The following is a 25,230-nucleotide window of genomic DNA, read 5'->3' on the forward strand; positions in this document are numbered from 1 at the left end:
GCTCGAAAACGTCGGATCTTCTTGAAACTTTTCAAGAACCCATAGAGCGAAACGATGTCGCTTGGGAACGTCGAGCGGCTTCAGTTCTTGCTCGATCTGTATTTTGTATACTTTTTACTTAAGATCTCGACGTAAAATGCGCCAAGTTGTTCTATTCGTCAGTCTGCGTTGCTGCGAACGGCGCCAAATCGACTCTCCCCGGTCTTCGTGGACGCTCTCAACTACGGCTGCTATATTTCTTCAGTGCGTGCTGGATGTGGTCTATTCGCTCGATATTATCCAATAATGAGTGCTGAGTCTCAATATGGGTGATGGTGTTGCAAATAGTACGCTCAGTTGGACGATTATGCTGACCATAAGTTGAGAGAAGCGCGCGAAACACATTCCTTACAGAATATGGATTTTATAAATAAAGTCGAACGATTTGTAAACGTTGTTCAGGCGTCATAGGTCTTTCTATGATGAAATGCCAAACAATACGTGAACAAAAATTAAATGACAGCTTAAAATGACTCAGCGTGATCTATCCAAAAAAGGCTTTTAAAAAAAGTTACTCTACTTTGATCATCCGTTATATATCTAATATATTAAAAAATATAGAAGATTTGTTATACACCTAAATAAAGGTTAGGTGAAAGTAACAGATAAAGAGAAATATAAACTGGCGACTAACTGAAATGGCCTCCCCGGCAATTCGCTCATAAAACGAAAATCGAATAGATTTTATATCAGAATAGTATGAGGTTTAAATACTTCATGATGTCCATATATTTTTATGAAAACAATAAAATATTTCTGTTACTTCAGCAGGAGTCTTTGAGTTAAATAATAAGTGCTGTATTGATTTAAAGGAACGTGCTTATAAGACTTTGGGTCATGACCATCAGTAAATGAATGTTTAAGTCACTCTAACAACTATTTCTCGTTGTTATGCGGTCCTTTCAACCTCCACAAGTTTTAGCTAACCATTTTCATTTGCTTCTATTGTGAGGACATTTAATTTTCAAGTCATTTGACATACACGTGCAACACGCCAGACACTATTGAAAGTGTGAGATGTGACATAAATGCAACCATAATCATAACAATAACAACAATAGATAATAAGAAGAAAAGCGCAAGACAAACAAGTTGACGAAGCGACGCTTTGCTGAGTAGCTTAAGTGATAGAGAATTCAAGAAGTGTGTGTGGCATAAAGGAAATGTGTGAGGTCTGGTTGATGATAAACAATTTATGTGGCAATATATGGTTTGTATGCCCATGTGTGTAACTGTAATAAGTATAGAAGTTATACCTGTGTGTAAGAATATATATATATATGTGTGTCTATGAGTGTGGAGGATATAATACTTGAGGATAGTAATATTATTTCGTGTGTGCGTGAATATTAGGGTGGCCGTAAGCTGATATCTTTTATTTTCTTTTGTATTATATTTTTTAACTCCAAAGCAAACTACAAAACAAAAACGTTAAGTTCGGATGTACCGAAGCTTTTAATGGGTTTTTCAATAAGAGCGCATTAAACGTTTTTTTAAATAAAACAAAAAAAAAGTAAATTCGATGCTATTAAGAATGGACCTCGATTTTTTTTGCACGGCCACCACGGGTACGCTTGCAGAAGTCCAGACGCTGAGTCCACGGTTTTCAAGCATAAATCGGCCGATACTGCTGCAATGTCACGTTCGATATTCGAAGGGAATTCATCAATCGTCACTGGCTTGTTGGGCATAGACCATAGACCGAAGCGATCAATTGACTGGGCCATTTCGTGTTATCTCGTTCACCAAACTTGGTTTTCAATAAATCGATTGTGAACCACATATTGTCCAAGTCCATATCATCTAATTCGGGCCAAAAATATTCGGTTATCATTGAGCGGTAGCGATTCCCATTTCACAGTAACGTGCCGGTTTTGATCATCACGAAAGAAGTACGGCCTAATGACGCCGCCGGCCCATAAACCACACCAAACCGTAATTTTTTCGGAATGAAATGTTGACTCATGGAGTACGCGTGGATTGCTGCATGGCCAATAACGCATATTTTGCTTATTGACGAAGTCCTTCAGCCAGAAATTAGCCTCATCGTTGAAGATGATTTTTCGATGAAAATCCGGATAATTTTCAAGTTGTTGCTCAGCCCAATTCACGAACATACGACGATTATGGTGGTCAAGCAGCTTCAGTTCTTGTGTCAATTTGATCTTGTATGAATGTAGGCCAAGATCTTTTCGCAAAATTCTCCTCAACGACGCCACAGAGATGTCCAACGCTTAAGAACGACATGTGAGAGACTAATTTGGGTCTTCCTCAATTGCCGCGGTAGCGGAAGCAATACGGGCACTTCCTTGTCTCACTGGCGCGGAAACATTTTGTACTGCACCTGTGAATTAAAATTTTTCCATTAGACGCTCAGTTGTTGATCTGACAGGCCGATTATGACGATCATAAATTGGACGTAGCACTCTTAAAGTTGAGGCCTCTGACTCCGAATTGTGGTAGTAAATTTTAATAATTTCGACTCGTTGTTGGATCGTATATGGATCGAAATTTCAGACCAATATCTCAAAAACTGACGAACTAGTTCGCACATATACAAACTGACGGATATGACTTAATCAACTCAGCTCATGACGCTGACCATTTCTTCTTCTTCTTTATTGGCGTTGACACCGCTTACGCGATTATAGCCGAGTTAACAACAACAACAGCCAGTCGTTTCTTCTTTTCGCTACGTCGCGCCAATTGGATATTCTAAGCGAAGCCAGGCCCTTCTCCACTCAATGGAGATCATCAACAAGACCACTTCCCACATATCGCATCAATCATTGCATTTTTTGAGCGAACACATTTGTGTGATATCACGCAAGGATATGTAAAGTCTAAAGTATAAGTATGTTGACAATCCCGCTTCGATTCAGGCCTTGGAGCAAAAAATCTCACATGTCAATCGCCAGTTACCAGTCCAAATTCTCGAACAAGTTATCGAAAATTGGACTCAACGGAAGGAGTATCTGAGACGTAGCCGCGGCCAACATTTGAAAAAGATATTATTCAAGAAATAAATGCCAAAGAATTTTCTTTTGAATGATATGTAATAAACTTCTTCTTCTTCTTTACTGGCGTAGAAACCGCTTACACAGTTATAGCCGAGTTAACAACAGCGCGCCTGTCGTTTTTTCTTTTTGCCAATTGGAGATCCCGAGCGAAGGCAGGTCCTTCTCCATCTGGTCTTTCCAACGGTGGAGGTCTTCCTCTTCCTCTGCTTCCCCCGGCGGGTACGGCGTCGAATACTTTCAGAGCTGGAGTGTTTTCGTCCAATCGGACAACATGACCTAGCCAGCGTAGCCGCTGTCTTTTAATTTTCTGGACATAGTTCGTCGTCATATATCTCATACAGATCATCGTTCCATCGAATGCGATATTCGCCGTTGGCAACGCGCAAAGGATCATCAGTTGTTGTCATCGTCCAGGCCTCTGCACCATATAACAGGACGGGAATTATGAGTGACTTATAGAGTTTGGTTTTTGTTCGTCGAGAGAGGACTTTGCTTCTCAATTGCTTACTCAGTCCGAAGTAGCACCTGTTGTTGACGCTGACCATTTATATACATATATATATTTTATGGGATCTCCGAAGTTTTTTACTGGGTGTTACAAACTTTCTAGTAAACTGAATGTAATGTTCAGGATAACTTCAAGTAAATAACGGTCACCCTAGTATATACGTCTGTATGAGTGTGTGTGTGTAGCTACTGGATGATACTGGAGGAGTTGTTAGTGTAGAACCGTCTCCAGCTAACTGATATAAATTAGTGAAATGTTTTACCGAAAACACAATTTTCCACCTTACGTATTGTTGTTGTTGTACATTTCATAAATGATGCTGGTTTTCTTGATGACTTTGCCATTGTTATTGTATTGTCTATTGTGGAGCTTATTTCGATAATGTATTTAATAACAGTATTGTAACGGTACTTGTATGGTTATATATAAATAAATATGTAGACGTATAATATAGTAATTTATTCTTGCGTGTGTTTGTATTTAAACACACCTACGAAAATTAACCGTTATAATGGAAAGTGACAGACTGGAAGTGAGTTGGTAGATATCACACTCTTGGCTATATAGATATGTATGTACTGTATATGTATAAACGTGTACATGTTTATATATGTATGTATGTAGAAGTCGAATGCTGAACAAAGAGGTGCTGTCAGTAGCTTTAAGAGCGCGGCATGAGTGACAGCGAGCTGTTCCAATATAAGATATATAAGATGCTGGAAACAACTCAGCAAATAAAGCTACTTTGCTTCGGGGAGACAATAAGTGCCAAGAACAATGTTAATATTAATAAAATAAGCAAGAACCATGAAATATGTTTGCAGATGTAGAGGAAAAAGAAAACAATTTACAGCGACCTGGAAAAATCAAGAAACTTCATTAAAAGCATATAGGGAAGAGCTTCGTTCGCCTGTCAAATATTCCAACAAATAAAACTTTCTGATTTCTAAGAACATTCAAAATGTCGTCTTTGTATCGGTGTTGTATGTTATACAACCAAAAAGGACCTGACCAATTTCGAGCACTCATATCAATTAACTGGCAAGTTTGTTCAACAAGCGAGTATGTTTTCACTGAAAAATCAGCATTTTCCATTAAATACATCAATGACCTAAACAGAAAACCCAAATAGAAATTGTTTTTGAGAATATTTTATTGAAAAAGTCACTCGACGGAGTAGTTGGGCGTAAGGTTCATATTATCCTATGTATGTATGTGTATAGTTTAGAACTTGTTGATTTCACGTCAGTGTTACTTTAGGATATATTTTCATTGTAAGGAACCATGTAGACATGGAAATCTTAATGATATTATTGAAAATATGGACGTGGTCAAATAAATCGGATAAAATCAACTTGGAAATATATCCTTTGTATAATTTTACAATTTACTTTTCTGCAAATACTTCGTATATTAAACTAAGTCACTTGAAAATGAGCGCTGCGGGAATTTAATGGACTCATATCTCAATACTGCCTTTTAATGATTCAGTGAGGCTTAAAAAGTTAACTGTCTAATTTTATGAGATGAGAGTGAATTGGCCTACTGATTGTACTATTCGCAACACAATTCATTATTGGATAATAATTTTCCAAATACATCACGTTCAGCACGCAATGAAGATAATATAGCAGCCGTAGCCGAGAGTGTACAAGAAAACTGTGGAGAGCTGATTCGGCGCCGTTCGCAGCAACTTGGACTGGCGTATGGACCTACTTAGCGCATTTTACATCAAGATTTTAAATGATTTGCGCGCCCCGACAAAATGACCAAAGATTGCCTTTTATGAGTGCTTGGAGCGCACTAATGAAGGCTGCCCCCGCCACGATGTCAAAATCGCTTGGCGTTCTATGGGTATCTTTGGCACTAAAGTTATAAACATCCCCAAAGATGAGACTTCGCCGGGGCCCGAAATATGGTTATCTGTAGTACTAGATTTAAGAAGATTCATCAATGGGCTGTCTCCGGATCGAAAAACGGTCAAACAAGTAACGGAAGACATGGGCTAAGTTCGGGTGTCACATCGAACATTTTATACTGTCGCATGGTAAAGTGATAATCGAGAATTTCATTATTCGAACGATTTAAATCGGCTTTTGCTCTCTGAAATACCGTACTGTTTTTCAAACTCCTTAAGCTGCAACCGAAACCATTTTCGGAAAGTGCCGCTGGTATGCCATCATTGGTTCCTAATGTTACGATACTACTCGTGCGGGATGGGATATACAGAGAAGCGAGACGCATTTGTAGACAGAAGAAGAAAGAGGCTGAAATGCGTGAGTTCGAAGAGCTTGATAAGCTGGCCTACAGGGGTAATGCTCGAAAATTCTACGAAAAAAGGCGGCGGCTTACAGAAGGTTTCAAGACCGGAGCATACTTTTGTAGAACCCCCAAAGGTGATCATCTGATGGGTGTTATTATGGAGGGAACACTTCTCCAGCCTGCTATATACCGAATTTCATTCCCCAATCGATGACGATGGAGCAGACGTTCCTTTGCCAGACCAAGAAGAAGTTCGAATAGCAATTGCCCGCCTGAAGAACAACAAAGCGTCAGGGGCCGATGGATTGCCGGCCGAGCTATTCAAACACGGCGGCGAAGAACTGATGAGGTGCATGCATCAGCTTCTTTGTAAAATATGGTCGGACGAAAGCATGCCCAACGATTAGAATTTAAGTGTGCTATGCCCAATCCATTCCCCACAATCTGCGCCAACTACCGTGGGATTAGCCTCCTCAACATCGCATATAAGGTTCTATCTGACGTATTGTGTTATGAGTCGGTCAACAAACGATTCGACCTTTTAGTGATTTTCAACAAAACCTTTGTATGGGAAAAGGTGGACACACACCACCTCTTCGTCGTGGTTATTATCCGATTTTTGAACTGTATATAGAAATGCCTTAAAAAAACGGCTCTGTAGAGTTTGGTTGACATAGCTATAGTAGTTTCCGAGATATGTACAAAAAACTTAGTAGGGGGCGGGGCCAGCCCCACTTTTCCAAAAAAATTACGTCCAAATATGCCCATCCCTAATGCGATCCTTTGTGCCAAATTTCACTTTAATATCTTTATTTATGGCTTAGTTATGACACTTTATATGTTTTCGGTTTCCGCCATTTTGTGGGCTCTGGCAGTGGGTCTGATATATGGCCCATCTTCGACAACATCTGATGAGTCGACTTCTTATGGAGCCAAAGAATACGTGTACCAAGTTTCATCATGATATCTCAATTTTTACTCAAGCTACAGCTTGCACGGACGGACGGACAGACGGACGGACGGACGGACAGAAAAGAAGAAACATCCGCTGTTGTTCGCTATAACTCGGTTTCTCGTCGCCCTGATTGATCACTATTGGTATATATAACCAATGAAGAAAATATATCTGACTCTTTTAGTTTTAGGACTTACAAACAACCGTTATGTGAACAAAACTATAATACTCTCGTTAGCAACATTGTTGCGAGAGTATAAAAAGAAAAATTGTCGCATTTGGGAGCAATCTGAAGAGATTCAAGAGCTATCATTTCATCCATTTAATTTTCACAAAAAACAACGGTTTCGTGTGGTTTGTGGGCTGGTGGAGTCATCGGTCTATATCTTTTCAAAACTGATGCCGGTGAGAACGTAATCAATCAATCAATGGATTTTTGGAGAGAACATTTTCACGTTTATGACTTTGATATTTTTACTTACTTTGTGTAGAGGTGACATAATTTTTAAACAAATTGTACACAAATATGTTTTCATGAAAATAACCACCTCAAAGTTCAAAATTTAAATAAAATCCATCTAATTCTTTGCGCCTGAAAAATGATCTAAGATCCGTTTAGGCTTTTAACACAATAGCATTGCTATTGCAAAATTTTTTGGGGAACGAAAATACTTCCAGTGGGAAATTTGTATTGATATCATAGATGTCTATATTGATTAAGACCTCTGTGTCGCTTTAGCAGTTGGTACATTTTATATCAAAAACGGTAAATCAGTTCCGTCCAGTGCTTACCGAACCTTATCTTCCCATTAGCTTGCTGTTTTAAAGGGGTTTATAAAATGTTAAAATCGGACAGGCGCTTGGACCACGGAATTTGAGTTGCGCTGGTTTAAAAATCTTTTCCATACATAGCATTCATTCTACGCATAATTGTTCAGCAAAAAATAGCTGCTACTATATTTTGGGTCAAATATTTTTAATATTGTTCCCAAGTGACACAAATCCTATACTCACTTTAAGGCACCTCTATTAATAATGGGAAGCTTTAGTGAACTGTACTTGCCTTACACTTTAGTGAACTACACCTGCCTTTTAGATAGACTTCTTCCCATGGACACTGTAGACAACTCATAAAGCTGAGCCAAATTGGAATCTCGATTGATAACAGACTATTCTGTGAGGTTTTCTCCAATTGAAATTGAGGTGAATGATATTCCTTAGAGGCTTATACGATTTTAAAAGTTTTCACTGACTCTAGTCAATACACATACATATGTTTATAATACTCTGTAAGAGAATGCATGGCCAAACCGAACATCGTTATGCTTTGTAATAGCTCAATTTGATTAAACTTTACACCGAAGCTGATAATCATGCAAATGTTGATGCTGATTCACGCAAATATTTCAGTCATTCACGAAGGAAGGGTTTACAAATAATAACCTGGATGTGAAATAGCACATAACGAAACACATAACCCCACAACAATTCTCAGTCAATTTTGAAACGCTGTTTACGGCAATTTAACGCTCTTAAATGCACACCCTCGCATTGCGACCTCACTGCGAAAATGCGAGGCTTTTAATAGTGAGAACATAAGGAAGGAAGCTGCTGATGCGAGCAGTGTAATTGAAAGAACGCAAGGTTTTTCTTTTAATATTTGTCCATACAACGCTCTGGTACAGGCGGCCTGGCATTGAGCGACGGCGACTTGTCTAAGGTTTGAGTTGCTTTCAAAAAGCGAAATAATAATAAATTATGGCTTGTGGCTGCGTGTGTGCAAGAGACGTGGTAGGCAAATGAATGAAATCAGAAGTGAAAAAGTGTAAATAGGCTGAGGTAGACAATGATTTCCTGAACTCATTCTTTTACTACCCGGTCCACAGTTTGTAACACTTAACTTTGTGAAATTCGCTTCTAAACAGCAGTGAAGTTGAGCGGCACGCTGTGCGCGTAAATAACAGTTCAAAAGCATTTAAGATGCTTCATCATCTTCAGTTGCTTTTTGTTGTGCCATTTGGTGTATTCCACTATCTATACCCTGAACAAGGTATATTAAGTTTGACCAACGTGATGAGCTGCTTCGATATAGTCATGTCCGCCTGGCTGTCTGTATACTGGTATATGCTAACCAGTCTCTCAGTTTTAAAGATATCTTCGACATTTTGCCCACATCTTTTTCACTCCAAGAAGGTGTTAATTTTTTGAGACGACCGATATTCGACCAGTATAATTTGATGCATAAAAACTAAGTCGAGAAGATATTTTTGCGAAATTTGGCGTGGGTAATTATCCAAGATAACGCTACAATATCCGAAAAATTTGTTTGGATCGGATTTTTATAACAAATAGCTGTCAACAAACTGATCGATTGAGATCAAGATACTTTTCTATTTGCAGCTTTTTATGCCATAAAACATGCACCTGTGAGGGGTATTATAGCTCCGGTGCAAGCGAAAGTTAACGGTATTTCTTCTTTTGCATGAAAAAGTTTTTTTTTAAACTTGTTATTGTTATCACCCCCACTCTCCTTACTCAATTTAACTCAAGTGCTCACCACAGCTGGTTGCCAGCGAAAGACCAACGGAGTAGACACTCTAGAGCTTTTGAAGTGCTTCAGCGTTTGAAGCGAAAGCGAATTGCAGTAAAAAAAGCACTCGTCATTTTTCCAAGGCTGCTATTGTTGTTTTTGTATAAAAACCTAGTGCCTTACTAGCTTTCGCCGACGTTTTGGTCTAATTTCCATTACGTCATATTCCTGGCAACAATGTGTTCGTCTGTTGTTCTCAGAATTTCATTGCTTTCATTTATTAATTTGTTGGTAGGTGAGTCTGCTTCGTAAGCGGGGTGCGACTGCTGTGGTTTTACTGCGCGTCAATTTTTGCTGAGTGGACTATAATTTGGTTGCTGAAATTAATTGAAATTTATAATCAATTGTTTAACCACATAAAATGTGAGGTGGTTAGAGCGAAGTCACGGGGCTGTAACGGTTGTCAAGGAGACATAAGTAGTAATAATCATATACATATGTATGTTAAATTGTGTCAGTTTTAAAGTGGGCTATCAGGTGGATTGTTTGAAATATGTGATGCCTGAAAGCAAATTCACTCATATACATAGTCTATAGAAAAAGAAAACTTTAGAAAAAATCGCGATTGCTTTCCCAATATCCATCCAACGATGTTCCAACTGCTTTGATCCATTTGAAAAATATGTTTTCTGGAGGCCTGCAAAGTAGACTTGCGTGGTGGCCATAAACTCCTCAATTAACTCAAATTGCTGCTCAGCGCAAGATTTTTTCAAAAGTAATTCTTTTAGAGCCACTCAGCCGGAATGCGGAGGATGAGTCAGCAGATTGACCAATCTGGCTGTGGTGACAGTGGAAGTGCCGTGACCGTGAGTTTCCATGGTAGAAGAGCGCTTTTTTTGTTGCCAAATGTTGCTCTTTTCTGCAATTCCAAATCAAATCTAAGTAACTACTTCTTCCAAAAGTCGTAACATTAGTGGGTCTACGTATGAATTTTCTGATTATTTCCATATACATATACTATACATAAATACATGGTACATATTCCCATGTTCTCTTTTCTTACTTTCTCCTCACGTGCTCAGTGAAAGCAAAATAAGCGTAACGTGAGCCGTTAACAGAATCGTTTGTTGGCGATCTTTGCGAAATTGCTCGATATCCAGCAAATGAAAAACGGCGCATAACAGCAATCAGCATGCAATGTGTTGCGTGTCTTTGAGCGCCACTATCCACAGTTGCAATTGAAATGTTTACTAAGAACAACCTTAAAATGCTTTATCTCCCGCCACACTTCGTACACACCATGGTAGCTCAATAAGGTTATGTGTGTATGCATGTACTAGGTGTGCCCTTCAACTAGGAGGCTGTGAGCCTACGAGTCTGTGTGCTTTTGTATTGCTTTCCTGTCCGTACGGCAGCTTGCCTGCGCGTTTAATGTCTACGCGCTCTACATTTCAATGCTTCCGCATGGGCAATTGCTAACTTTTCACTTCCGTTTCCGTAGCTACACAATTTCTGCTTTTACTTTCTGAGCACGCGAGACAAGAAATCGATAGCGATGAGTTAAAGGCGCGACAATACGCTTTATGTGGGTTGAGTGCGTGGCTCCAACGAGCGAGTGTCATTGATAATACCATTGCTGGTTGAGTGTTATGAAGGGAGGCGGGTTTGAATAGGAATTGTTAGATTTTCTCTGTTTCTACTTCTATTTCGTTTATATGACATTTGTGTATGGTATATGTGTATGCATGTCTTTTAAATCGTTAAATACCCTTTGGCGCTAAGAACTTATTAAGAAAAGTAATATCATATTTAATTAAGATTTTTATTACATCTTTTATATTTTCTTTTTAATAAAAAAGTTTATGGCTTTGGTACTAAATATTAATCGCAAAACCAATACCACTAATATATGTAAACTCAAAATAGCATGTTAAATGCGCAGTTCTCGACGTATTTTTCACCTATTTATATCTGTCACTTCTCCGCTCACTATACAATAAAATTAACCAGCTAAACTCAATAAAAGAGACATTAATAACTTATTATGGTGGGTTGACAAATTTCTTTATAGTATTATACTATATTTATATTTACGTCTAGTATTTTCACCTCAAAAATCTTTTGTGGAAGTTAAAATCATTCACTTGGTTTCAAGTTTTTCTGAAGTGATCAAGAAGCTTAAAGACACACATATGCACTCCAGATTCATTATAATAGTAATATATAGTATTTAATATTTGAAGAAAAGAAACTTTGAATCTATTGAAGGTAACACTTTCACAATCACTTCTCAAAAGTTAACCCAACCTAAAGCTGTAAATATTTGCGGCCTTGCGGGCCAAATACAAGGACACAGTTGAGGGAAAGGACTTGATTCATTAAGATATCTTGATGAAACTCGGTACAACAACCAAATTTGCTCATGATAAATCTTAACACCCTATCGACACTGTAAAAATGGATGGACTTTCCATATCACGGTACAGTTAAAATCAACTAAAAGTGCGATAAATCAATAACTAAATATGCCAGAAACATACAATTTTACATCCAAGATAGTATCAGAGGGCCTTATGGGACCCGGGATAAAAATTGGACAATGGACGTGACACCGCTCACTTTTAGGTTGAATTGACATATCTCGGGACGCGATCGAAAGACTGACTCGTTGCCGGTTGGGCAGATGTTGCTGAAGACCGCAATTTGTCGATTTCCAGACGTTATCAAGAATCGGGATTGTCTCAAACCACAAGCTGGCGGATTTTAAGAGAGTATTTGGGCTTGCATCCGTATAAAGTTGCTCTCACTCAAGAACTGAAGCCATTGGACCACAGTAAAATCAGTCATGAGTTTGCTGATTTCGCCTTCGAACAATTTGAAAACGATTATGCTTTTTTTAAGAAAACATCTTCTTCGATGAGACTCACTTTTGACAGTTTGTACTTCTTTCGAAATGAAGCTGGTGGATACCGTTACTGCCAATTAAGAGTGGTAAAGACCGATGATAACCAACTTTTTGGCCTTAATTGGAAGAAGTTGATCTTGACAACGTCTGGTTCCAACAAGATGAGGCTACGTGCCACACAGCACGTGCAACAACCGAATTATTGCGAGTAAAGTTTGGAGATTTGATTATTTCCAGAAATTGTGACATTGAATGGCCGCGAAGAAGTTGTGACTTAACAGCATTAGACCACTTTTTGTGGGGTTATTTGAAGTCATTGGTCTTTAGCAATAAACCAATCTCACTTCAAGCTGAAGAAGTCAATATTGAAAATGCTATTCATGACATACGACTTGATTAAGTGGAATAAGTAAATAGTAAAGAAAATTGGGTTCATTGAATTTATTCCTGCAAAAGAAGTCATGGAGGACATTTGAAATATGTTATATTCAGAACTTAATTGTACCGATTGTACTACACATTAAATAAAAAAAAAAACATTTTAATTTCCCTAACAACTAGTGTGTTGTAATTAAAAAAAAAAAAACAAGAAAAAACGTTAACTTCGGCTGCATCGAAGCTAATATACCCTTCACAGGTGCATTTCTTTTAGTAACTATGTGTTCAGTTTATATGGAAGCTATATGCTATAGTAATCCAATCTTAACCATTTCTTCGGAGATTACACTGTAGCTTTAGAAAATAATCTGTACGAAATTTCTGTGAACATATCTTATAAAATGCAAAAATTTTCTATACAAGAACTTTTTTCCGATCGTTCAGTTTCTATGGCTGCTATATGCTATAGTAAGCCGATCTTAACAATTTCTTCGGAGATTACGTTGTTGCCCTAGAAAATAATCTGTGCCAACTTTTGTGAAGATACATTGTCAAATGCAAAAGTTTTCCATACAAGAACTTGATTCCGATCGTTCAGTTTGTATGGTAGTTATATGTTATAGTGGTCCGATATCGGCAGTTCCGACAAATGAGCAGCTTCTTGAAGAGAAAGTGACGTTTGCAAAATTTCAAAACGATATCTTAAAAACGGACGGACAGACAGATCGACTCAGCTCAACATACTGATCATTTATATATATATACTTTATAGGGTCTCCGACGCTTCCTTCTGGGTGTTACAAACTTCGTGACAAACTTAATATACCCTGTTCAGGGTATAAAAATCATATCACTCTTATTGGAAAGCCCAGTATAAGGTTTTGCCAGGACCTGAAGCAATTTCTAGGTCTTTGATTTTGCAAGTTGCAAGAGTATAAAATATTCAGTTATATCCGAAATTACCCACTCGTTACTTGCATTTTGATATGAAAATACTCAACTAATAATCTAGTCGAGTTCTACCGAGTCATGAGGCAATAAACTAAAGTCAAAAAAGCTTCTGAGAGTTTCAAAACTGCTAAACTCAATTTTTATACTCTGCCCATATGTTGCACAGAGTATAACACATGTTGTTTCTGACACCAAAAACTAAGTGAGACAGATTAAAATAATCAAGATGTTGAATTCAGAATGTCTGTCCGTTTGTCTGTCTGAACGGCTGTTCATACAATCGATAACTTGAGAAAAATTAAGATATATGATGAAACTTGGTAGACGTGTCCCTTGGCACCCAGAGAAGATTATTATTTCAGGTGGAAATGTCGGATTATTATCTCGCTACCAAAAAGCTTGTATTTCTAGAGAGTGTGGGCGTGACCCGTCCCCTAATAAGCTTAGAGAGCCAATAGAGCTATATTAACCAAATTTGTTTAGAACGAATCATTTCAGTACATTCTCAGATGGTATTAAACTGTGTGAAATCGGTTGAAACCCCCTCGACTCTCCATATAAGGCTCATGTTGAAAACCACTAAAAGTGCGTTAACTCACTAAAGGAATACTAAAAGCTCTATAGGAGCCGGTTTCAAAATTACACTCTGGGCGTAGTGACGCAATTTTTTTGAAATTCCATTATTCGGTTATACACGAAGTTCGGCCATTCCTACTATTTCAGTTAATATTTGTTTGGAAGTCGGAGTTGATGGTATTGATTTCATTCACTGCGTTCATCTTTTCTCCGTCTTTTTGTATCTTCCAATGCCTACGCAACCTAACCTAAGAATCCCACAGCGCAACCGATTAAATGAGTTTTAATAAAATCTAAGTTTTCACCCTGAACAAACGCATACGTGAAGGTAAGCTTATAAGTTAATTAAGACGCCTACACAATACTTTTCAATTAATGGACTGAAAGCTACACAGCATTAAATAAACTTTTAAACCTGCGCTCAAAAAGTTTCGAACAAGTGAAGGCGACACACGAAGTTTTAATGCATGTTTTCGCGAAATTCGCTACACAAATTATTTCACTTATTTAAATTATAAATTTATATAACATTCAAGCGGATAGTTGTTTTTGTACTCACTTTCAGTACTCCATGCGGCCTCACAGTTCTGCCATGGCAACTCACGCCGAAATGAGGCGCACATATAGAATATTGTCCAGGCAATAATCAAATTATAGTAGAGCATTACAATGGCCGAAACGATAACCATGCCAGCGCCGAGACCACGAAACAGCGGACAGAAGCGACGATAAATGGCCACAGGCCCCAAAGCGGCATACTGGCCGAATGAGAGCTCCATGAACATGAGCGGCAGACCGGCGATAATTAACATTATTGTGAAGGGTATGAGGAAGGCGCCTGCAGTAGGAATAAGAGCGAAATATTAGAGACAAGAATGAAATATTGTATGAGAATTGGAGTGACAAAGTTAATGGATGTTAATGCAATTTGGTGAAATTATTAATTGATTTCCCTGTTTCAAATATCAAATATTGAACTTACCGCCACCATTATTGTAGCAAAGATACGGGAAGCGCCACACATTGCCCAGCCCCACCGAGTACCCGAGCAGTGAGAGTAGAAAATCGAAACGGCCCGTCCAATTGCCACGTTCCGGTTCATTAGGATCGCCGGTGTCGAGCGAAATTAGCGCTGCGCCCGAATCACCACCGCCGATGGCGACTTTAGTTGCTGGCGTGGTTGGTGTGTTCGGTGGATAGGTGATCACATCGATGGGTTCGCAGGCAGTTGTGCCGCCTGGTCCATCACCGCCACCATCACCACCGATTCGAATGCTGATGGCTTTGCCGTGTTGTGCGCTGCCGCTACTGCCAACGGTTTTGGTGCTTGTGGCAGCTGCGGTTGTGACATTGCTGTTGTTGTTCGGCACTTTAGCGCTGGCAGGCAGTTCAACGGTTGTGAAGCGATCTTCATTTTGCTGTAAAAAAAATCATATATAGATTAATAGTTAGCAACAAGAAATAAGAGATGTAGGAAAGTGAATTTAAGTTAGTTTAAAACATTGACTATATTTTGTAAATTAGGAAAATTATAATAGGAATTGCGAAATTTTTTCGACTGCGAAATCAGCAGACGACTACAGAGCGAGCTTAGGGTGTGCGTTTTTTTCCTTTTCTGGAAATGTCTATGACTTCGGGAAAGACATTATTAAGTCGAGTGTTTTCCTGAACTCTTTCTGTAGCTTTTCAAGTGTTTATCCTTAGGATATTTCGCTCTTCTAAAAGGGAACGACTCTGGCTCTCTAAAGTTTATAAGTGCGATCCGCGTTTCTAGAATGAGATCGATTTTGTCATCATCTCATCATAATGAGAGTATATTTTTAACAATTCTTTAATGGAGACATTATAAATGTCAGAGATTGGCTTTGTCCTTTGTCCAATGTTTGCCATTACAGCGCTCGGTTTAAGGTATAGAATATATCCAGAAGACAACAGGGGAGGAAGCAAATACTTGAACTCTGGCACGATCGTTGGACAAGGGAGTGTAATCTATTATATGTGGTCAAAAAGGTCCAATATGCTGAACAATTCCAGGAACCTGCTGGGCGCGACTGAGGTAATGTAATCCTTGTCCACGTAGATGGAACCTAGGGCCTTGAGCCTGCTTCTGCAAATCGCTGGGCAATCCATGCCACAGAACCGCCAGTTTGCGCAAGAAACTATGCCCATGTTGGACAAGCGCTTCCAGAGCCCGCAGTGCCCCGTTTATAGTGCGACAAGGAGGCGAAATTTGTCTCTGCGGAGGTTGATCATTTCTTTAAACATAATAGTTATAACGATGGTTGCGGTGGACTATTTCCGAAAATCGTAGACATTTCTGAACGCCGGGAGAGTAGAAACTGCGAATGCGGTCCCGGGGCAAGGAAAAAGCTAAATATAGAAGGGAGAGTGTTTTATAGGGTACACCGCCAATGTACCAAAACGATCGATTATTGTGTGAGATCATTTGAAACCCTTTTTAAGACCTTAAAAAACATAACTGATGTCACAGAAAGAAACTTTGTAATTTCACTAAATGGATAGGGGCAAGAAATGGAAAAAAAATAAGGAAGTTGCAAAAATTATCTTTTAACATGCGGGATTCGGAAAACTTTAAACCATATTTTAAATATTTTTTCCTTTCTCTGGGGATATATTTTTTTCTCTCTCAAAACACAATTTTCATTGAGTGACTTTTTCGCTTTGCAGATATATTAAAGATCATCGATCGATCCATTGAAATTGATCTAAATTGATCCTCCGAATTTACTTTTTTTGATCTCGCGAGTAATATGTTGGTTTTACGATTCTTCGATGAATACGAATCAGTGCCCAGCCCAATTTTACACGATTTCCACTTTTATCCAAGAATGTAAGATCGAGGTCAAAATAATTAGATGAGAAACCTAGAAATTAAGCTCCATGAAGATTTTCGGTACTGCAATCTTTTTTGAGAGATTTCAAGGTATCGTGCCAGAATTATAGTTTCAACTTTTTAAAGAAAGTTATTACTATTTTAATAAAAGTTAAATCTGTACACAGTGAAAACTACCTTTAACTGCTTCCTCTTCTGTTTGCACTGAATTCAGCTTAACCCACGCCTACTAAATTAGCTGAGTACTTCACTGACTTTAGTTTATAGCTTAAGAGTGGAATTTTCACCAACACTTTTAAGACTCTTATGCACCCACTCATGCATGCTAAACTTATAAATATTTAGCCTACATACTGCATACATACACAGGCGCACAGGCATAAGCTCATTAAGTTGTATTGACTTTGAAAAGCGCGCATAATCACGGCGTTAATGCAGCGCAGCTGTGTGTTGCGCCTAAAAGTAGATTTTACCATAAATTATTGCAGCATTTGTTAATAGTAAAACTACAATAAAAATAGCAAAATTTTATATGGTTACGGTAGTGGCAAATCAAGAATATTCAAGGACTCTTCGCACACATAACTAGTGTACAACACATATAAGGACATACATATATACTGAGTATGGCTTTATTTATTCATGATATATTTTCGCTATATTTCCATTTAAATTCATGAAAAATATATATATTTCGCGCGAAGAAATTTGTGGAGGAAGATTTTCGAGTGGTAAATTTTAAGTATTCACTCGATGAGTTGGTAATGTTGCGCGCGAAATTCTTGATTCCTGCATTAACAAGGCGGATTTTGTGGTTGTTGTTTGTATATTTTATTTACTTTGCATATCTTTGAAGTACTCTTGTAAATTACTCATACACCAACACTTTACTGAAGTGAAATATTGATGAAAGCATTCGACAATTTATAACGCATGAAGTATACTCTTTGTAAGTACCAACTGGTAGAAATTTTTCATTCATTATTGATGCTACTAATTTAATAACTAAGGTAAGTGTAAATTCGCATGGAAGTAAAATTCAGTGGACTTAATATTTATGCTCTTAATAGGGTATATTAAGTTTGAAGGAAACGATATGCATCTGGTATATAAATGATAAGCGTCGATTTAGCCTTGTCCGTCTGTCTGTCTGTATCTTTTTTTCCCCGAAGAAACTGCTCACAATCGGAACCACCGATTTCGAACAACTATAGCATGTAGCTGCCATAGTCCTTGTAAGGGAAACTTTTTTATTTCACAAAATATCTTCACGAAGCTTGGCTTATAATATTTTCCATGACATGTCTACATTCTCCGAAGAAATTGTTCAGATCAAATTTCTATAGTATATAGCTGCCATACTAACTGATCGGTCAAAATCAAGCCCTTGTATGGACAACTATTTTATTTGTCACGGTATCTTCACGAAATTTGACGTAAATTACCTTGATTATTATAGTATATAGCCGCCATACAAACTGATCGGTCAAAATCAAGTTTTTATAAGGAAAATTCTTTTTTTGTCAAGATTTCTTCCCAAAATTCGACATAGACCAGGTTACAAAGTCGGAACAAATTATTTAGATGGGATTTCTACAGCAAATAGCTATGGCGTAGCTTACTTGTATAACTAACCAATCAAAATGCAGATAAATATCTTCTTAAATCAGTACGAAGTTTATCTTACTGCAGACACTCATTGTAGCTTGTGGCACCATTTTTGAGAGATTTGTTATTAAAAAATCAAAAATCAGAAAATAAGATAAGTCAATAGCGCTAGTCTGACGAATTGAACAACTAATTAACCAAAAAAATAATAATAAAATAAAACAATTTTATATGATTTTCATAAAACATTAGCATATGGACTATTCTGTATAGTGACTATAGCTATTGCCGTGACATTCGAACCACGATACCAGCTGTGGTGTATGACCAAACCTTCGCGCCTACAGCGCTCGCCAACTTTCCTCTTAAGTTTGAATTAGAGGCGCATGAAATATCTGAAATATCAGCATCTCACTAATATTCCGCTATTCATTTATTAATACAATAATGCAAATGCAACAAGGCATTGCCATTGTTTCACACTTGACCATTAAAATCTAACTGAAACGCGCCATTGGGCTGATAATTGAGTTTATTAGTAGCAAGCTGCAATATCATAAAGCCACCCACATCCACAGCAACACACACACACAATGAAGCGTGGCTATACTATTTAATAGAGAGAGTAGAATGCATTGAATTGTTCATAGCACTGTAATTATATGCACGCTGTGAATTCGCAGTTGGCAGTGCGCTTGACCTTTGAAAAATTACGCGCTTTAGCGATTACTGAAAATTTGCACACAATCATGCGGCTGTCGAGCGCGCTGAGTGTGAATACAGAGACATTGTGTGTGTTTAGCTAGAATTAGCTGCCGCAAATAAATTTCTATTATTCATTTTGTGAATTGCTTAATTATTGACAGATGACGGCAATCAACACTAAGCGCGAACGCTCAAACACACAACATCAGCATGTTGGCGTATCATGTGCCAAAAAGAGGGGGTGCGGTGTGGCAGTGCGGTCTGTCACCTACTTGCAGCAAATGCATAAACAATGATGCAACGAAATTAATCAATGAATTGCTCACATGGCAGCGATGACAAGATACACAAACACATCATTGTATGCATGGGGTGCGATGTTGGTGTGCGCCGCACTGTCTTGCTGCTAGTGGAAAAGTAACTTTTCTCCGATTATTTTTTTCAGTGTTTTTAATGATATTTTGTGAGTAAACAAAAAACACACAATTTTTATGTTGGCTCGTTGATTTTTAATTGATTTCAACACTTAATCGAAAAGAGGGGATTTCAGGGCTGTATTCAAAATGATTCATTTGATTTTGGTGACGATATGGAAAAAAAAATCTTCCTTCGGACAAGTATCTTCTGAGAAGAAGAAATTTTATAACAAACCCGACTAAAGGCTGTAATCAATATCTAAAAAGTCCCAGAGAGTCCCAGTTCCAAACTACTACAGAAATGTTACATAATTTGTTTTCAACGAACTGTGAAAAAATCAGCTGCCCATACCTGCCCTCCTGGGAGTTATAGCGATTTTAGTATATCAATCTCAGTATTTATTCCATAGAAATAGAACGGAAATTCTCGAAATCACTTATTTTTTTTTATTTTACATTTATTCTAGCACTCCACAAAATTGAGCATAACTCTCTTAAAACTGAAGCTATTGACTTCAAAGTGGTATCAAATTAAAGCTTTTATTGCCACCTTTCAAATAAGAAATGAAATAGATTTTGGTTTTATATAAAATTTCAGAGTTTTTCAACAAATATCGAAAAATCATGAAAATTTGACGTTTATAATTATTGTTCGGACCACCCTATACTTTATTTAAAAAACTAATCATAGGGTATTTATCAGAAATAAAAGAAGAATTAAAATACATTTTTTTTTTTAATTTTTGGAATAACTTTTTTTTTTACTTTTGTTGAAAATTTGAGCCAACAATTTTTTTCGGTGTAAATTTTTTTTTCACTCATTCTGTTTGGTATTTCATTCTGACCAATTTATAGAAGTTTTCATCGATACAATTAAAAGGTTTAGGCAATATGGTTTCCAGCGAAAAATTCCGGTTTCGCAACACATCTGTGCGCCGGGGCGTAAACAACTATCAACACTTAATCTTCATGGGCGATGGCAAGTGAGAAGGAGAAATAAACAAACTGCTGCTGGAAAGTTATGCAATGTAAATGAAAAGTAAAATTATAATATTAATAAGTAAGGAAGAGCTTAGTTCGGGTGTAACCGAACATTTTAGACTCTAGCAATTTTTGAAAGAACAAAGCTGAGGGCATATTTTCAGGTATTAACAAACCTTTGTATTAAAATATGTTGCGAGTGAATTCAATATTCATTATTCCACGAAATTATCCAACGTAAACTTTATGTCATATAACACTAATCAGTGATTAAGAAAACACTTAGATTCTTTAAATATCGCTCATAGTGACCTAAATAAAGTTTTGAAATCGTCTGGACTAGGGTAAGTGTTGACCAGATTATAACCATTTTTGGCATAAAGACAGACACTTATCATAAAAAACGCTCTTTGAGTGTTTTAAGAAAACTTATATTCAGTATTTTTGTTTAAAGGGCGCATTATTATCAGGGAAAAGTGCTCTCATTACATTTATTAGGTGTGCAACTAAGGCCCCGTTATTTGTCAATACTTTGTTTATATGTCATATACGTTTGGTTGTGAGAATATTTCCGATTTTTTTCCAAATAATCGTCATTTGCGAAAAGCGTTGATTTTCTGCTTTCAGTCAAAGAAATCGGGGGCAGAATCATATTGCGAACTCTAAACAGTTTAAGGAGGTGCTGTTCCAAGTGAAACAAAGTGCCATGATTTATTTCGCCGATTTCGATATTAACGACCGTCTGCCTGAAGGAAGGTCAAAAGCCTTCGAAGACGGTGAATTGGAGACGTCACTCGATGAAGATCCGCAAGAAAAGCTTGCTTCAGTAATGGCAGTCACACGCTAAGCCATTTCCAAACGACTACATGCACTGGGAATGATTGAGAAACAATGTACTTGGATTCCTTATGACCCCAGTACCAGATGAGGCACGAAACTAATTCTGCTGCATGATAACGCTCGGCCTCACGTTGCCATACACGTTAAAACCGAACTAGAAATGCTTTAATGGGAAGTCTATCCACGGTCCGATTGTTATTTGTTCCGAAGACACATGGTCTGGCTCGGAGGCACCTCTACACATCAACGACATCGACAAATGCCTTGATTCTTAGATAGCATCACAATTTCAACAGTTTTACTGTAATGGTATTCCAGCTTTGCCAGAAAGTTGGGCAAAAGTTATGACTAGCGATGGGCAATACTTCAAATAATTCTTTTTTAACAATTTCCTTACAATAAAATTGCATTTTCATAAAAACCAAATTGCGAGAATTTAGTTGCGCATAATACTCTATATATAATATTAAAGTCCGACATTGACACTGCGGTCCACATATTCGGTATTTTTAAAGTTTTGTTTCGATAACATCATTCGCTCTCACTTTACTATATACTGAATGAAAGATTTAGTTGGAATTTAAAATTGTTCAAAAAAGGGAGGTCTATTCCGGCAATATAAAAAAAATAATAGAAAATAATTAATAACATAAGGGATGGACCATAGATAGGAGTGCAATGAATGCTGCGCAGATGGACCGGCAGATTTCCGAAGGAAATCTTGTTGTATAAAAAATTTATGGAAATCATCCAGCTCTGTAGTTATATCAACGCACATTTTTCTCTATATAAGAATATATGTATCATTGAAAAACAATATCTGTCGAAAGGGCTGACTAAAGCAAAATATGTCTTTTCTCTGATTAAGGAATTGTTTTGATCAACAGTGCTATTGAGCACGTTGGGGTTAAGCTGTAACGCGGCAGCTACTCTTGGAACATAGCACTGACGTTGTACAGCTTTTCGAGTGGCCTTTGGTACCCAAAACGTACTAAAAATAAAGGAGACATATATTCTCATTCAAACTTCCACTAAACCTTAAAATCTACTTATGAATTTGTACTTGTTCACTTAAGGTAACTTTTCATTAGAGAGCTTTATAAATTTTGGAATTTTTACGAAGAGAAGGTTCTGAACAAGGCGCTTGTGGCTCGGTATCATCGATTTGTTTTTCTTTCTTTGGCCAAACAAGTTAGAGTCATCACTTATTAAATCGGTTATACGCATGAAATTAGTAGCTCCCAGAAGCCAGATTCAGCTCATGCAAACATAAAGAAGATATATTATACTATAAATGAGATATATGAGTACTTTTGCTTTTCAGCATTGTCATTTTTGTTTCTAAGATCTTTAATATACTCGTAGTTATTAGGTATATTGGTCTCTGGTTCATTCTTTAATAATTGTTAGCCTGTGCACTCTGAAGAGTCCTATGTGCGTTCGTAAACCTAAATATTTGAGCAAAATGAGCAAATTAAGCATAATATCGCCATATTTGTTATTGTTGTCGCAGAAATGACTGCTAATTTATACAGTTATTTGCTGAAAAGCTTGCAAAAATACACAAATATTTTGTTTATTCAGCAAATATTTATGATTCAATGACACTGTTGGCGACACTGACCTTTAACCCCACTACAATTTACTATATGATGTATGTATACATGTATATATGTATGTATGTATATACAATCTACTGGCAGTACAAGAAATTACTGACAATAAACAATTAGAAAGAAAACGGAAATCCGAAAACTTGAACTTGAATGTCATTAAACAAAGGAATTAACTCGAAAGCGGTGCAACCCTGCTTTGACGAGGCCGACAAGGTAAAAGAGCACACAAATAATTCAAGGTAAACAACCTTGATGTAAGGTGGAGGCTAAGCGATTTTCGGTGTCTAGTGCTGAAGGTGCTGTGTGTGGAAGAGTATGCTTGTGGAAAAGAAAGGATAAAAGAGAGCGCGTAATGCAAGAGCAAAGTGTTGGTGAGAAAGCAATGATAATTAACGGCACAAAATTTATATATAATAGGGAAACTATAGTAGAAACTGCGAGGTTGACAGACTGCATAAGATGCTGAGATGAAAGCCAAGAAAGGACAACAACAACACTGTATTTGTTGTTGCATGTTTTGTTTGGTTTTTGCTGACCGAGAATATTGAAGGGCGTAATGGTTAAGTGTGGGTGTGAAATAGTAAAACGAAACAAAGAATGAAAAAAAAATATGAAAATAACAACAACACAAAAACAAAAACAACAAAGAGGGCAAGTGTGCGAACAATTGTCGGCAGTCAGCGTTGTTTTGTTGCTGTTCGCTCTCAAATTGGTAACACTTGTCGTTGACACTTTGAAGGCATTAGCGCAGCAAGCAAAAAGGAAGGGAAATGGAAATTGCATAAAATAAGAACAAAAATCAAATTTGAACAACATAAAAAATCAACATGTCTTCAAACACTATGCTGCGAGCTTCCGCCGGGAGGGCTGGGGGGTACTCTGCTACTAATTTTCAAAGTCATTGCAATGGAAGGGCGAGTAACGGGACTGTGAATACACAATAACAGTAATTTGGCGAGCAGCCAACAGTCCATGACTAAATGCCAAAAAGCGACATGGCCTAAACACATACACTCACACACACGCACACATAAGCATAAAAAGTAGAACAAACGCGACGGAGGCACTCCGCCCGCACGGTCAGTTGATGGCGCTTTTATTTCGCAATTCAACCATAATTTACTGTCAAATGTGTGGCGGAGGAGAAGGCACTGGAGAAACATAAAAAACACAAAAGAGAAAATTGAAACAGAGGCAACGCTCCACCACGTCTGCAGCACCGCGAAATTCGCTTTGAATTACAGACCTATGTAAAGCGTGGCTGTTTGCAGATTTGAGATTTTTCGGGTGTTACGAGAATGTTTCGATAAGTAGTAGACAGAATCGTAATCGTATACTGGCTTCGATTGTAACACCGTCTTAACATAATTTCAACTGTTAGAACAGCTGTTAGTAGACTGTTGTCAATTAACCTCTGTTGAGTGGCTGCTGTCAAATGTAATCTCAAACAATTTTCTTCGAAAAGAAAAACAGCATTTTGAAATTTGGAAAATGTTAATAAAAACTTGCTACCTATTTCCAAACTCATGGCTATGAGACAATTTTTTTTACATTTTAGTTTCAGGAAAAAACAGAATTGTCTTTGAGGGCTGAAAGGGCTTTCAATACGATTTCTTCGAAGCTTCAACCAACAAAAAAATTTTAAAGGGCAGTACTATTATTCATTTAAAGAAAACTAGAAGAATAGGAAGGATAGTAAAAAATTTAGAAAAACTAAGCGACCTTTTTTCTGTAAATAAAGATAGTAGGGAATTAAGAAAGTATTACACTTAATTAAGAATGGTGCTCTTAAGCTCAGTAGTTCAAGTTACTCTCACATTAGTTAGATAAGTAGATTAACTGTTAATAAGTGCGATGATTGACAAGCCGGTTTTCTCGAAACTAGGTCGTAAATCAAACGGGTATGTACAAAGAAGGGAGGATGGAGTCATGTGTAGAAGTTCACGCAAGTGAGAAAAGTTCTCTGAGCGCCATTCACTTGGGGGTGGCCAGAAATGAATATTTTGCATATAGCTCAAGCAGCATAGGACTTCCGGTCTTGAACCAAGTATCTTCTAGGTAGCCAAAGAACATCAGTTTGAAGACG

At 37.6% G+C, this 25,230-nt stretch overlaps 1 protein-coding gene across 1 annotated transcript in view; it reads right to left on the bottom strand.

Annotated features, from left to right (window-relative positions):
* The window catches only part of LOC126755361 (uncharacterized), a 152,810-nt gene that overhangs the window by 36,411 nt on the left and 91,169 nt on the right, over positions 1 to 25,230 (bottom strand). Inside the window, 2 exon segments of the mRNA XM_050467872.1 lie at positions 14,684 to 14,962; positions 15,107 to 15,542. Coding sequence (XP_050323829.1) covers positions 14,684 to 14,962; positions 15,107 to 15,542 — 715 coding nt within the window.

The sequence above is a fragment of the Bactrocera neohumeralis genome, chromosome 4, assembly GCF_024586455.1.
Source record: "Bactrocera neohumeralis isolate Rockhampton chromosome 4, APGP_CSIRO_Bneo_wtdbg2-racon-allhic-juicebox.fasta_v2, whole genome shotgun sequence".
NCBI classification, from domain to species: domain Eukaryota; kingdom Metazoa; phylum Arthropoda; class Insecta; order Diptera; family Tephritidae; genus Bactrocera; species Bactrocera neohumeralis.